The 17,032-nt window shown below is 34.1% G+C and overlaps 1 protein-coding gene across 2 annotated transcripts in view; it reads left to right on the forward strand.

The window, feature by feature from the left end:
- The window catches only part of LOC106463599, a 23,613-nt gene extending 6,791 nt beyond the window's left edge, over positions 1-16,822 (forward strand). The window contains exons 3-5 of one of the 2 annotated variants that reach the window (XR_002611516.1): positions 1,829-2,018; positions 11,009-16,615; positions 16,661-16,822. Coding sequence is in view for 1 of the 2 variants with exons in the window: in XM_013923646.2 (XP_013779100.1) it covers positions 1,829-2,018; positions 11,009-12,231 (1,413 nt within the window). In the remaining variant the exon portion in view is untranslated. Of the gene's footprint in view, positions 1-1,828; positions 2,019-11,008 lie in introns of both variants that reach the window. The other variant, XM_013923646.2, reaches the window with a different exon arrangement.
- The last annotated feature ends 210 nt before the right edge of the window (positions 16,823-17,032 follow it).

Genomic DNA, 17,032 nt, shown 5'->3' on the forward strand with positions numbered 1-17,032 from the left:
AATCAATATATATATATATTTGGAACAAGTTAAACGTATGTATAATAAATCATTCACACTATAGATGTTATACTTATAGGCATATCATAAACACTATATGTATAGTGCTCTTTTTTTTGTCAAAAGTCCACTTAGGCCTGTTAAATTACTTTAGAATTTCAGTTAACAAGCCAAACTATCTTCTCTATCACTATCGTACTAGTATTCTGTGTGTGATTCACTTACAAAGTTACCATAATCGTTTGGTTTTCTTTCTTCTGAAGATCCTCTGTTCCTTTTGTCAAAGTGCACTCAGGCTGATTCAGTTACTTTAGAACCACGCTTTGATGGAATACATTATTTTCTTATCTTCTTTTTTACTGTTAGTCTTACTCTAACATATTAAATGTTAGGCCTATCACTTCTACAATAGTTAACTTTTCCTTTTGTAAGTATACTTTCTTCTGCTATTATCTGTCTGCTGGTTCCCGCTCATCTCACGTTATTTATATCTTTATCACCTAATCGTTTGTCTGCCTTCTATATTCTCGGCATCAATGTATTGCACGTGACGTTCAGTAGTCTCAACATCATTGAATTATTAACAAAACCTTCTACAATCATCTGCTTTTAACTCTTATTATAACAAAAACTAAGCAGTAATAAAATATTCACTCTCAAAAACAAATTAATCAATAACATCTAGACTAAACAGTCTTTTATATCATGACATACATGGGCAAGAAATCTGCCATGTTCCTTTGTTGTTCTCTAGTAGATAGTACCTGTTCTACTCCTCAAGAGTATTGCTGCAATACTGCATGTTGTGCAAAGATGTTGATAGCAGTGTTCTTCAGTGGTAGTTCAGGTGTTATCTTGAGTAAATATTGGTTACTTCTGCTTTACTTTGAGTCCAGTCTCTTTATTCCATTCTCATGGCTAATTTACTCGGAGATATTGCATTACTTCATAATCAGAATCTTGACTGAATGTCTTGTTATTAAGTGGACCTATTCTGTTACTCTAAAGTTAATTCAGTTTGACCTGGATATACCACATATCCACAAATGAAATGTTTCACAAGAAGTTGGTAGCTCAAATGCTACTGCAAGTTAAATTTATGCAGATGTTTCACTAATACATATACGCTATGAATTATAAAAATTTAGAAGATTTGTAAATATACTTCTATTTCAGAAATAATCTGTGCATTTATACATTTTCTTGATACTAACTTTCAGGTATTGTAACAAATTTCTTGTAAGAACACAATACTTTGGCAACATCACACTTATTAACAAATCACTTATTCCAGTACTCAAAAATCCTATTGCCTAAGAAACTCGGGCAATTAAGCAAATATGTATATGTCTGATCACACTGTAAAAAATTTCCAAAGCTCTAAAAACAAAAACAGGCATTTTTCTTCATGATTAAAGATTTAAAATATATGTATTTCATGTTTAGCAGTTACTTTAAATTTATTTTTATTAATCAAACTATGCAAGCTTTACTGTCATACTTAGTTATTAAAACCTTCCGTTCAAATTTACAACAAGAAATCTTGTTTTGTGTTAAGATCAGTTTGTGAGCCCCACATCATATTGTGTTTCATTTTTAAGACAGTCCCTGGGAAATAAGCATTCAGTGTAGTTTTAGGAAAGAGAAAACACATAGATCTAACAACAATACCCTTGTGTTTTGTATGTAAGAAGCCACTTTCATTAAAGCCATGGTGTAAGCATGAGTTAGTAGAATAAATAGCCTTCTCATGCTTACTTAGTGGAGTTTACAAATATTTCATAGTCAGAAAAAATGTAATATGTGTCTTTTTTTTTTTTCTTCTTAGGTTCGAACGATACATCATACCTACACATTATCAGCAGAAACTTTTCAAGAAATGATGGATTGGGTGTCCAGCATTCAAGAGGTAGCCTTTGGTTTGTCATCCAACAGTTCAACCGAAGTATCCTCTTTTTCAAATACATTTCAAGAATCTACAGAAGAAGAAAACTTACTTTATGCTTCCATAAATGCACGTAAGTAATTATTAAAAATATATCTTTTTAAATTGGATTCAGATAATCTGTTAATCTAATTATAGTGACCATTCTTGGTTGTTTTTTTCTGGAATTTTTGAAAAGCATTACTGACTAACTATTTCATATTATTACTGAAATTTTTTGTCTTAATAGTGAGTGATTCAAAACTTTTCACCATTTTAGTGATTCGGGATTTGGCAGTAAATGTAATATTTTATTCAAATAAATGTGTCTAATTTTGGTTGAAAGCTCATACATTATCACTTTTTTTGTAGAAAATATCTTTTAATAGCAGTAGGGATTCTCCTTTATAGCCCATGTGTTTCAAGTTAAATCCAATAACCATATTTTCAGACTTTAAATTCATTGAATTCCAGTGTAGCAAATTTTTAGTTTTTGCTATAAGGATAATCGTACACATTGCTTTCAGAGGTTAAGGCATTCAGGTGAAATGATTGTTACTTGTGTTACAAAGATTTTATTTATTTATGTGGTATCCCTCAGATAACCAGCAGAAAAGTTAGGCCTTCTAGTAACAGGAGGTTCTCGAATCTCTAGTTTTGAGATGTATTTCCCTATGAACGGCGGTTAATTGGATTTTGCAAGGAATGAAACAAGACAAGTTTCACACAAATAAATATTTACTGATGTTCTCAAAAAACAATGCTATACAATGGGCAAATGATCCTGTGTGTACTTTAAACTAAAAAATGTAAAATAAAAACACTATGTGAAAGTGTCCCCCAGTTAAAAGTAAAACAGTAAAGTTATCTCTTGTGTAAACTCTTGTTAAACTTCTATTTAGATTTTGTTACAATAATAACCTTACTTTAAAAATACTTCACTATCTCCTGAAGCAGATTCTACACTGTTCATTTACAGCAAACATAAACAACTTAATTAAACCTGGGCAATAGTTAAATAGGCACTTGCACAAACAAACATGAGAGCAAAAGTCCATGTTGCACTAGAACTGTAGGAGTTCTCATTAAGTATGCAGAAATGTAATGCAAGGTCTTTAGGAACTTTCATATAAAGTTAAAAGGAACTGAAAGTACGTAAAAATTTCATGTGAGAATTTTAAAGAGTTCTCACACAAAATTAAAGGCAGGTGAAAATCACACTAAAGCTGAGCTCTTTAGTACAACCATGAGCTTAAATACTCAGTTAATCTCGACATCATAATGTACCCAAGTCCATGGTGCAAACTAAGGGCATTACTGCCTGCAGCTATTATCTGATTTGCTGAGAAGAATAGCTCAGTTCATTAATTCTGTGATTTGCCCCAAGGTAACTTGGGCTATCTCCATGTTTAAAAAAATATTTGTCTGAGCTAATTCAGGCAAACCACTTTTCTCCATATTTTAAATTATTTGCTCGAATTTATTTACACGTTTCTATTACAATCAGTGTTTACTAGATGGCATTGGAAATGCTAATTCTGTTGATCTCTATCAATTTATCACATAAAAACACATACATGTAACATTTATCTATCAAATGCATTTTGTGCAAAAATATAACAACAGTTCATAAAAGAACTCTTGTTTCATTAATATTTAGGTATAATCTATAAAAAAATGAAATGAAAAAGCTGACATTTTCTGCACTCATTTCCAGAAAAACCCTGACATGGAAGGGTTTAATTACAGCTTTCATCATTCCTGTAAGAAATTGATAAGCAAACTTTGGCCCTCACCCAACCCCACTTGCCACTCAGGGAAAGTTAAGTTGAGAAATGCTACTTGTCTCTGCACCACAAAGAGCTGTTACCTTGTGTTCACTGCCATGTCAATGTGTATTGAATTAACTTATGATGTAATTGTCATTAGAATATAACCCTCCACCAGTAGGAGGGTGATACATCTTCCAGGTGCAGTAATACACACACATGAGGACTATCATTTGAGCATAGGTTCATTCTTGAGGCAAACTAGATACATTGAAAATGGGGAGGAAGGTGGGAAGTGGTGCAGAGAGGTGAGTATCTATCTGAAATACATTTTCAGATAAGGAAAATGTTAACTTCAAAAATGGTACTCTCCTCTCTGCACCACAAAGAGCTAGAATCCCACATACAATATGGTGGAGGGGCTGGTACAGAGAAAGAAATAACAAAGATGAGCTCCTTTCTGACACTTTTTTCGTGGAGAGTGACATCCACGAGGTGGAAGGTAGCCTAGTGGGGCAGCACTAAGTGGAATACTACATCCATCTGAAGCAGGGAATACTCTTTGACCAGTTTTATTCTGGTATTTGTTGCTAGGAGAGGTGGTAGAGCAAAAGAAAGTGTCACAAAAATCTTTTGCATTCTCTATAGGAAAAATACATGAGATACTCACCCCAATAATCAGATGCAAAGAGAAGCATCTCACCCTAGATAAAACCAAGACCCATCTGGCTGGACCAAACCACCAGGAATAGCTTGGTTCATAATATGGTGGGGTGTCTTGTACTACACTACCAGGTAACACCCCAACCTTACTTCCACAAAAATATTACAGTATTACTAAACACACAGTTTTTGAGTGTGCTGTGCTATACCTTTGCAGTAAAATTTAGCATGAGATGATTGATATCTTTCTTTGGTGGGTATGTTAAAAAGTCAATGATATGTGTGTGTTTATATGAATTCAATAAGTTAATATTAAAAATATACACTGTTATACACAGTAAGTACCCAAAATTGCTTACGCAGCAAATCTTCATACCAGCATTCATCAGCCAAAATACCACTTGCTCTGATATTTATCCAACCTTGAGTAATCGTGTTCTCAAAGTTTTTTTAATGGAAAGTAAATAGAAGATTTTTTTTAGTTTTTAAAATAGACAGTCAGAAAAAAATGAAAATTACAAATCCATTTTTTAAACTTCATTTCATGTTTAACAAGGCTTTCAGTGATTCTTTTTTTTTCTGAGTAACTGTTGCTTCAGCATCTTGTAATGCAACATTAGAATTGAAAAGTTTTTCTTAGTGACTTATCTGTTATTAAACTTCCTCTTAATATACATAATTACTTTAATCTAATTTTACTTAATAAGGTGTTAATACCAAGAGCAAACAGTTATCGTATTTGTAATTCTTTCACAATTAAAGCCACAATTGGTCTTTTCCCATGTCTTGTTTTTCATGCACTATTTTTCTTATTCATTTGAGTTAAGCTGAACTGCTGTATATGAAATAATATTTATAACATATCAGAATTGCTGCTATTAGCTTCTGTACAAAAGTATAAAAACAAGCTTTTCATTAAACAAGAAACATTTTTTTAATGTTCTTTTTGTCCTATGTTGTAATTATTTAAAATATTTTTCTGAAAAGATAAAAAACATACTTTTCAATAATTGTACACAGTTTTCAATTTAGAATAACATAGATAAAATAGCAAAAATAATACTTTTAATAATGATTGCATTTTTTAAAATATATTTCACTATTCTGACTTCTGTGTATTAAAGCCCATAACTATTCTATTTTATTATAAAACTTGTGTAATATATGGTTAATCCAATCTTTTTTTTTTGTACAAAAATGTTCATGTAAATTCTCTCATCACTGAAAGGTAATTCTGACACAGTATGTTACCTCCTTTCACATAAATAGCTATTCTCATCAGTGCTGCCCTCTACACACACTTTTTTTTCCATGCCACTAGCCTTGACCTCCCATGTACCCCAAGATAAACGTGGTTCAATTGCATGTTGCATGTAACTCATCATGCGACAACCCTTCACCAATAGGAGTGCAACACACCCTCTGTTTGATCCTACTGAACTGTCACTTCTCATTTGGCATTGCTGTTATCAAGACATTTTGTGTTTGCTCTCTTCCCATGTTTTTTTTTCTTCTAAATATCATACAAAGTGGAGATATTTTATATTTTTTTCTACTTCACTTTACCTGTTTTAAGTGATAACTTACCTTTACTGCTTTCCACTTTTTCTGGGGGGTTTTCACCAAAGCTTATGTTTCTGCTTTGAAAATGTTTTCATTTACTTGCAGCACAATTACTTTGGCTTCAGGTGGCAGTACTTGATTGAGGAATTGTCATAAGAAGATTGATGTAATATGAGTTGATCTTCTTCGGGCCTTGAGTTTGATGGCCCACAGATTTGGGTCTGCTGACTTTGGACAGATAAGCTGTTATACTGTCATAGCTTTTTGAATATTTTGATATTAATATTATTGTTTGTAGTTATTTGGTTTCAATAACATACTTTTAGTTAGATTTGTACCTACTTCTTGTAATGTTAGGGTTTTTTAATTACTGTTTAGTAATATCCTTTTGTACTACAACCTTAGTTTAGGCTTAACATATGTCTTTATAATTTTAGGCTTACCTGTCATTCATCTTACTGGTAAATCTTAAATTAGGTTAAATATATTGTTTCTTCAACAAATACCATCTACTAAATTTTTTATTGCCAACATACACTTACATAATTTTACAATACAATGGCTTTTTCATTTTCATAATTAATTATATTTTATACTTCATACAATTAATTTCGTTTTTGAGTCTCCCTGGGTCCGGGGTCTGCCCAATCTTCTCCCACTATTGCTCACCTTCCTCCTCAAACTTTCGAACTCATTTGGAATGACATCTGTTTTGACAATTTTTCTCTATCTGATTATGAAGTGGTCTGCCCAGGCCTCTACTGCAGAGTCTGTTAGGCCTACCTCAGCTCTTTTTATACACGTTTCACAGTTTTTTGTTGTTGTTTTTTCCTTCCTTTTCCAAACATTTTATTTTTAGTTCATGCTGGGACTTTTTGTCTGTCTTTTGAGAGATGGTGCTGGCATGACTTGCCCTCCAAGGGCTTTGGCTCATTTTGCCTTAGAATACCATCAGGCACATTGTTTTAGTTTTCTTGCTAATCTGCACTTCTAACATCTGTTGCTTGTATGGGGACAGAATCTGTTAATCCTATTCCTTTCTCTCTCTAGCCAAGTTTTCCAGCTTTCGTCCTACTGGTATTGGCCACCATACACCTCCTTTCTGAGACGTTCTATCTGTTTCTTATGGATTTTCATGGGATACCTTCCACCTCCTTACCTTCATGTTGGGGTGATTGCTATCTTCGGCTCTTTCACTACAAACATGGCTTCTTCTTCTGGGGTGGGACACTGTCTTGTGCCAAGTTCGTTTCCCTTCCACTTCTAATTAGGACTTATGGACGGCTCTTTTCCTCCACCTCTCCATTTGTTTGGTGGTGTTACTCCTGTGACTTTAGCATCATGTGTGGTATCTGTATTGCTACATTCGATTTTATTTCTTTTTTAGTTGCATTCTTTATTCACGTTCCATGTCTGACACCTATCTGTCATTTACCTGTTTTACATCTAAGCATTCCTTCATTAGTTGTGTATTATCGATGCAGATTGGGGTTCTGTGATTGATCTGTCTCACCTCAATCACTTCCGGGTTCTTTACCTTTTTCATATGTCTTTTATTACACTATGGTAGGCTTTTTCTCCAGGATTGAGGATGCCCACAGTTGACCTTTTGTATTCTTATGTCCACGTTCCCATTTTTGAGCCCTCGTGGTGCTGTCTTAAGTTTGTTCACCATGGAGTTAGGTACTAGTTTCATGTCTTGCTCTTCTAGCTAGTTTCAGATCTGTATGTCTTTGTCTCCAATTCCTCATCCACTTGCCTTGGCTGTTGATGCATTAAGACAGGATTGGGACCTATTTATACATTTATTTTCTCATCCCATTCGTTATCTTCCCTGAGTATTTTCGTTCATCCATTGCTACTCTGTCATGTCTTTCTGATTGCTCCTTCCTGGCTGACACAGATCTGTTTTTCTCACCTGCTTCAATTTGATCTGTCCTTTTTGTTCTTGATCAATTTTCTTACCCTCCATTTTGGTGAGTCTTGGGACATATTCTTCCTTTTCTCTGTTTTTTTTCCTTCCATCTCCCACCTTTAATCCTAGTTGGATCCGGTTGGCCTTCTATGTCCTGTACTGGCTCTGGGTTGCCTAGTTGCTTTTATGGCTTCTTTTCATTGGTTACTTTTCCTGCTGTTTCATTCCCTGGCACCACTCTTCTGTTTGTGACTTTTTCCTTCCACTCTTACCCTTTGGATAAGGCTTTTGATTTGATTGGCTTTTTCTTTCTTGTCTCCTTTTTCCTCGTAATCAGTTCATGGTGTCTCCCTCTGATTAGGCATCTTCCACTTTTACCTGCATCTCACCCTTGTTGTACATCAGAGTTATTTCCTCCATCGAGCACTGGGACTACACCTCGTACATTTATCTCCCATTATATGCTTTGGATAGCTGTTTCTTCCTTGTCAGGGTACCATTTTCCATCTGTCACCATCTTTCACTCTTTGGTGAGACTGTGACTGGGTAAGATATCTTTTTGTTTATATACCTCTTATTTTTCAAGGGCATGTCCCTCTTGTTCTTTATGAATCCCATTCTGTGGTGAGTATGCCTGTCCAAGTATACTTAAACTAGTCAAATCCACACTGTAAGGCCATGATGACTTAAATATTATAACTTACATGGTTACTAAATGCACTCTGTTGAGTTGGGGTGTTCCACAAGATCACTCATAGGTTTTCCTCACAACGTACTTACTTCATTCATATGCCTATTTTGGACTTACTAACTCATGGACTTCATGGGTAAAGCAGAAGGGGATAGTTACCCATCCCTGCCATTTCTTAGATAGAATTAATCAGGAGCGGTCTGCTTTTCAAAATAGAGTTTTCATTGTTTCCCGTTGCACTGTCCCTGGTGTTGACATTCCTCCAGACTCTCCACTCCATTTTCTTCCAGTGGAGTATGTCTGTCCTTACCACTTTTCAGTTCTAAGCCACTGGGGTGAAGGACCATGGAGGCATCCTTCTGAATGTGATAATGATATACAATACAAATAATGATAAAACGATTCAGTTGAGAATAGGGCAGTGGTGTTCTGCTGGTGCAGATGATGGGATGTCCTCCAATCTTATGCTCCATCTCTGTATATGTTTATACAAGGGAATGTTGTAGCTTTGGAGTGAGCAGTCAAAATTGCAGTTAACCCCTTTGATTTGGGTCCCTCATCCTACCCCCACATGGATGTTGGTTCCCAGTGGCTGGATTTTCGATTCATAGCTGAACCAGTCAACACAAGTCCTTACACATGTATTGTAGATGTTTCTTTTTCCTCACTCATTTATACTCTTGTTCCCTCCACCCATGTTATGGGTCACAGTGGTGGTTTAACTTGCAGATTAATACAGTTCTTCCTCTTACACTATCCTTCAATGATTTTCTTGTACCAAGGCTGTTATTATGCTGGGGGCACTTCCTGTTGGCTTGGTTTTGAGTGAGATAGTTTACATTACAAAGACATCTTTACTGTACTGATCATCCAGATATTGGATTCTTGGATCGGTCAAACAATTCATTATGTTGCTATCATATGCCCTGTTTATAGATTTGGGGGGCTACGAGATTCCCTCTGATCTGATGAACTTGAGGTGAAGACAGTATGATCCTCTTTCCTACCCCACCAGATGGCTGTGTTTTGGATTTTAGTTGACTTGCCGCTAGTATGATCCTCTTTCATACTCCCACATGGATGTTTGTTCCCAGTGACTAGGTTTTGGAATATAATTGACTTACTGATGATATGATCCCCATCTTACCACCGTGTAGACGTCAGTTCCCGACAGCTGGGTTTTGGATGCAGTTGACTTGCTGTGTACAGTCCGTTGTGCCCTAGCCACTCAACACCTAGAGGCACATCCTTTTACTCTAACCCACATTGATGGACTCTGTGGGATTGAGATTCCAATATTGTGTGGTTCAGATCCCTATACAACAATTGTCCTCTCCCCTTTGGATACGCTCTTCCCAATTTATGCCCGTGTCTGCGACACCTCTTTCCACACTGGGTGAAGAGTATACCTGGTACAGAAGTGGTGTGGTCTCCTGCATATGATCCTCTAGTGTGAGGATCTATTCATCCAGGGTGTCCTTTGGATGCTTCTTTCTTTCCCTTGCACTAGTCCCTCCACCTATTCAATGTGGGATTCTAGCTATTTATGTGAGAAGAGATAATGTAGCTATCGGAAGATGTAATTTTTCTATACTGAAAATTTATTTTTGATAGGTACTTACATCCACTCACACTTCCCACATTTCCTCCCCATTGAAAACTGGTGCTTCTATTTTCTGCCAAAACTTGAAGTGATAGTTCATTAGAATCGAATAGAGGGAGTCACATGCATCAGGAGGGTTTGTCGCAGACCCATTGGTGGAGAATTGTTGCATGATGATTTGCATGTGAGACACAGTTGAACCACATTGATTTTAGGGTACATGGGAGCTCAAGGCTTGTGGCATGGAAAAAAGTTTTGCATATAGAGGACAGCACTGAACGAGAATAGCTATTTATATGATAAGAGGTAAATATCTATCTGAAATAAATTTTCAGTATAGGAAAATTATGACTTCAACTCTTGCCATTTTAATCAAACAATATTCATTACTCTTTACTTGCCATAAGTTTCAAGAAGTAATAAAGCTTTTCTTTTTTTAGAGTAATATTAATTTCACATGTTTGTTGTTGAAAATTATTTTTAATAATTTCTAATAGCTTTTATCCTAGTATAATATCATAAGAAATCAAATATATGGAGGTCACCATTCATAAGAACATCAGAGTCTTGTTAGATCAGTATTATAAAGCAGCATTGTAACTAATGTTTACTAGTATATTTTCTAATTACTATTTTTTTATCATAACTTTCCCTATTTTAAAAAGAATCTCAGGATTTAGCATATTTCATACTTTTGTAAATGCAAAATGTAAGAGATTGGCTTTTATATATAATTAACTTACCTTCTCTATCCCTATTTCAAGACAAGAGTAAAACAACTTGTCCTGTATCAATATTGTTGGTTAACTTTATACATTTAAGAAAAGTATATTGTAAATTTCTTTAATTAGTCATTGTTTATCACAATTTTATTCCTTAGCTGAAGTCTATCAAGTGAAAGTTGTTGAATCTGAAGCTGCAAATCGTTGCGGTTTGCAAGGAAATTATCTGTTAATAGTTAAATCAGCTTCAGTATACCTAGCAGAGCAAGGACAGTTGGGATCTATTGGGAAAACGATTCAAACATGGCCTTACAGGTACATCCGACGTTATGGAAAAACTCCTAAAGGATTTTGTTTTGAAGCAGGACGGAGGTGTCAATCAGGGGAAGGACAATTTTACTTTGAAACCATACATGGATTGGCTATATTTCAGAGTATTACAGCTCACATGAGTGCTCTAAAGTCCAGTCCAAGTGAGAGTGACTCTCAGCATAGCCCTAGTCCTGGACCAGAAAGTGGAAACAATAGTTTTAATCTTTGGCAACCTCCACCATCGATAGAAGATTCAAAGCTCACATCAGAAGTTAACAACCAGAAGTGTATCTTGGATTGCCCAAATTCACTTTTAAACAAGAAAGATGATTTTTTTAACTACTCTGCTTTGGAATTACCAACACTGGCCAAAGATCTTAAAACTTTAACCATTGACAAGCCCCCTAATCTCAAGCCACGGCCACCAGTCAGTAAGCCACCCAGAAAAAGTAAATTGAACAACAATAACAAATTTTCTTTTGAAGAAAGTCTCATGGTACCAAGCAGACACTCGATTGTTCCAGAAGGTCAGTATGAGCAACCTATACAGCTAAAGAAGATATCAGATACGCTATCTCCCCAACAGTTAGCAAGAAAAGATGAATCAAAAGAAAATCAAGCTAGTCAACCTTTGTGTGCTTCTTTTGAGGAAGAACCATTAAGTCCAAAATTATTAGATAATAAGTCAACTCTAAAGTTCAAAAGCTTGCTTCCATATCGTGCAATCACTGATTTAGGTCCTCACAAAAGTGAGGATGGAGAGAGTAGTAAACATGAGTATGATCACCTCAACTTAACAGGTGGAAGTGCGGGTCATCTTCCAACTCTTAGCCCAAACAACCAGCATATCTATGGTAAGCTGTCCTTTCCATCTGGTTACAAAATGTCTTCTTTATCCACAGAATCTGATTATGCAAATGTAAACAGCTCAAACCCTTTTTTAATATCCTCTGCTGAGAATACGAAACACCCACCACCCTCTCAACCTGATCCTAAACAAGTTGATGAAGAACTTGATTATGCTAATGTAGATATGTGTAGGTTTCAGTGCTGTTCCTCATCCAATTAGTCACACTAGTGGACCAGCTAACTAACCTCACATTTCAATGACTTGTTTCAATTGAAAAACCAAATAAAGCATAGGTCTTGGTATATAAATAACCTGATTAATAGAATTTTGTGTTTTTTTTTAATTATGTTATTATGTTGCCCAGTTATACATACAACACAACTTATGCTTTGTATAATAAATGTGCTGTAAATTTATGATCAAAGTACTTCCTAGGTACAACAGGTTCAACTTTGTAGTTCCTTATTCAAAACCAGGGAAGGTCATAAGTCTTGTGTACAAAGTAATCATTGTACATTAAGATATTGCAAACTTAAGTTGGGTTTGATAGACATTGTTTTTTTTTAGTCAAAAGATATAAAAAACAAGTCAAACTTTCTGTGATTTTTAGCTGAAAAAAATCAACACTTACTAGGTTATTTATGAACTTGATACATAGTTTCGTTAATTTTAAGACAAGCAGTTTTAGTAGTTGCTGATTGAATTTCATGTTTTTACTGTAGTATTGAATGAGTTTTTTTTTTTTAGTTTAGTGTATTAGAAATGTGAATTTGAATCATCTTATCTGTATATATTTGACAGATTTCTTCAGTTTGGTTTTTTCACCTTAGATGGAAGTTAATTTTAAGAGCTTTACTATTGTTAAGTGTCTGCTTACTCCACCTCATTATAGTTATTCAGGGTCAAAAAGAATTATCCACTAAGGTTTAAATTTTTTTTATGTTGTTCCGATTTAAAATGTTTCACTTTAAGTATAAAAGTGTCCAAAATTTTTATGGAATTTCCTAGTTCTTTTCACTATATAATATTTTCAGTTTGGTTAATAGCAGCACTCAGAAAAATACAGAGTTAAGGAAATGAAAACTATGTTTGTGTCACTTTATCTTAGAAAGCAAAGGAAGAAATAGAAAACAGTTAGGCCAATGAATCTAGTCGGGATGGAATATTTATAATAATTTTTATTGTGAGATATTTTTACAGTATGCAAGACAAAGAGGTAAATGTACTTCTTAATGAATAAGTATGATACATTAAATCTTAGTTTTACCTCACTTTTATGAGTTTAGTTTTATACATGTACTTAAACAATGTGCTATCAGAGTCATCAAGAACTTTAATTAATCTGTTTAAGAAGATGAGATGTATCTTTAAGTGGATGTCATTTAGACTTGGTGAGTCAAGTTTAAAAGGGGAATATTGCAGGAAGTTTCCCGCAATGCCTCAAATGAACAATATTTTTTTTAGACTTGTAGTAATTTGTTTAAGTTAAAGGTCACTAAGACCTACTTTCTGTGATTTACAGAGTTTAGATTTCTTTCCCTTCTCTTTCACAATTTGAAAAATATTTGTATTTGGGTGATGTTTATGCAGACTTGTATGTAATTAGTTTCTGTTAATCAGACAGAATGTAAACTTTTCAATACATTTTTTTATGTAATTTAGGCAGATTAAGAAGATATGTTTATTTGAAGTGTTAATTGGTTAGGTGTTTCGGGCAAAAAATGCTTGTATCTTTAGAAGTACAGTTACAAATAACAGAATTTATTTCTGGTCATTGCATTAGTTTCAAATTGTTATAAATTTCATCAATTACATTTTTCATGTGCTGTTTATTGCAAAGCTTCTCAGTGCCATTCATCTGACTGCAACTTAGAAATATGCCTAATTTTATATCATTTGTGCTGAGTTTTATTTTTCATTGCACCTTAATAAAATAGTAAACAAAATATTGGCATTAAAGAAACTTAAAGTAATATTTTTCCATCAAAAGAACCAAAAAAGATTGATTTCTGTAACAAAATGTAAAAAAAGATAATTGTGTTAAAAAATCTTGAAGAATATTCTGTATGAAAAGTGTTCCAAGATATACTACTTTGTGTTATAAATACATACCTTTATCTACATGATACATACTTAACTACATGTAAAACATATAATACACTATTTCAGATTTATCCTGTTTTTGAATTTTTTTTCTAAGCTCTTCAAGTATCTCAAATTCAAATAATTAATTGTCATGCTATCATATATTACTTTTTGCATTATTTGTATTATTTGCATTATTAATTCAATGAAAGCTACAATTTAAAAACCTCGCATGTTGTGTAAGTTATGGAGAAAGTAATTAGTCTCATAGACTAGTGAAGTGGTAAATTTTTTATTTCCTTCTGAAACAGTAAGATGTCTGAAAGGTAGAAAATTTTATAGACTGTTGTGATACAAGTTTCCAAAAGGTAATAAATCCTATGTTGCCGTTTTAAATTGTAAAATTTCCAATATGCAGTAAATATTATATTCTTTTGTTAAATTGGTTTCAGCTGGTTGTAAATTTTAGACCTTTGTCAAATAGGGAGGTTTCCTAGCATGTAGTAAATTCTATAGCCTCTTGTGAACTAGATTTTCAACATGTAAATCTTATATCTGCAAGGGAAATAAATACATTTCCATATGTAGTAGATATTATATTCCTTTGTGAAATTTTAAGACTTCCAAGAGGTAGTAAATCTTGTAGCCCATTGTGAAATAGCAAGAACTCCACCAAGAAGATAAATGTATGGTCACTTCTACATTAAGTTCCCAAAAAGTAGTAAAATTTAATGGTCTCTTGTGAATTAGCTACGAAACTAGTAGTAACCATTAGCAAGTACTGAGGTACTAAACATGTTGTATATCTCGTGGTCCTTTGTGAAATAGGCTTTGTAACATATAGTAAATTGTATGGTATCATATGAAATAGGTTTCTTACATGTAAGTCTTATATATCCCTGTGCTTAATAATATGTTTTTTAAATTGTAAGTTACATAATCTCTTGTGAAATAGTATGGCTTTTAGTAGGTAGTCATTCTACAGTCCCTCATAAAATATTAAGGATTCCAACACTTAGAAAATCTTATGGTTCTTTGTGAAATAATAAGATTTCCCTCGGATAGTAAATTCCTATATGATATGTAACCTCCAGTCACATATAGTACTCTTATTCAGTACTGTCTTCTATATGCAAACATTTTTGCTTGCCACTAACCTTGAAGCTCTCACCTTGTGTATCCATGTGATATTGCTGTGTTGTTGCATGCAAATGAGCCTGTGACAACCCTCCATTAATAGTAATGTGACACACCCTCCTAGTGCAGCTAACTCCCTCTATACTGATTGTTCAATCACCACTTCTCAATTTGGCACCTGTGACTTAAGATGTATTTTTTTTTTTTTAGCTAATGAGGTTTCTTAAGTTAGGAGTTTTTTTTCTTGTGTAACTATCACAGACCAAAACTTTTTTGTGGAAAGTTTACTCTTGAAATTTATTTTCTAGCTTCATATTTAAATAATTCTGTACCTGCAGATTTTGTAGGTTTTTTCTTTCCACATTATGAATTCTCAGGTTACTGTCGCTTCCACTTTGTCTGGTGTGGGACGGCAAGAAGTTATTCATGCTAGACAGACGACAATTATGGCATCAGGCTTCTCTTTGTCTGTTGAGGAAGTGATGGCCGTTGTGCAATGGGAGCTGGAGTTTTTCATGCAGCCTGGACCTTCTTCTGATCTTAAAATGAATATTCTTCTACTTGTGGATCCATTTCACGAAGACAAAGTTTTGAAAGCCTTTTTCCACCTCCTGTTTTTGCCACTACTGTCACTGATCTCACAAGACCTTTGATTTTTTTTCCATTTCCTGTGTTTTATGATTCTTTGTCTTCTCTTCTTGATTCAACTACTTCTGCTGACAATTATGAGTCTCCACCTCCTGATATTTGGGTCCATGCTAAACAGTTTTTATCCCAACTTTGTTCTGGTGCCAGGATGCCTCATCCTTCTTGCCTAGTTGATATACATTACTTTTCTTATCATTGGAATGATTTCTTTTTTCTGGACAACCAAAATCTGGAATCTCCTCTTAAGGCTTGGGGTTTGTATTTCTCAGGCTCAAGTGCATCTTTTCTTACCTAATCTCGAAGTTATGATTGAATAATCAATATAGAGGGAGTCAGCTGTGCTATGAGAGTGTCACATTCCTATTGGTGGAGGGCTGTCACATGCTTAAAAATTTAAGTCACAGTAGGGGGGAATATTGCAGGAAGTTTCCCACAATGCCTCAAATGAACAGTATCAGTGCAGCAATATCATCTGGACACACGTGAGTTTAGATGAGTCTCAAGGCTAATAGCAAACAAACAAATTTGCATATAGAGTGCAGTATTGAATCGGGAAGTGAGGGGAGATAAGTATCTATCAGAAATAAATTTTTTAGGGTTGAAAACGTTAACTTTCATTGTTTTTGTGTGAAACATTAAACTCTGCAACAAGTAGGAAATCTTATGGTATCGTGTGAAATAGTAAGGTTTTTCAAACAGTTTGAAATCTATTGTTCCATTTTGAAATAGTAAGGTTTTGACTTGTTCCAAATCTTTTATTCCATTGTGTAATAGTAAGGTTTTTGACTGGTTCTAAATCTTCCATTCCCTTATGAAATAAAAAGATTTTTGACTAGTTTTAAATCTTCTGTTTCTTGTGAGATAGTAAGATTCTTAAATGACTCTAGATGTTTTAATCACTTGTGTGTGTGTTGTTAAGATTTCCTACAAGTAATGTATTTTATAATTTCTTGTAAAATAGTTTTCAAGATAGTAATAAATGTAAATTAAAGTAAGTTTTGATATAATATTATTTCCAAAAAATACTAAGTCTTATATTCCCTTTTAAAATAATAAAATGTAACATATAGTAAATATTTTGGACCCATGTGAAAGTGGAGATTTTCAAGCAAGTAATAGATGAGACAGTATGGTTTCCAGTATTTTCTAA

This window comes from Limulus polyphemus, unplaced genomic scaffold, assembly GCF_000517525.1.
Source record: "Limulus polyphemus unplaced genomic scaffold, Limulus_polyphemus-2.1.2 Scaffold1443, whole genome shotgun sequence".
NCBI classification, from domain to species: Eukaryota; Metazoa; Arthropoda; class Merostomata; order Xiphosura; family Limulidae; genus Limulus; species Limulus polyphemus.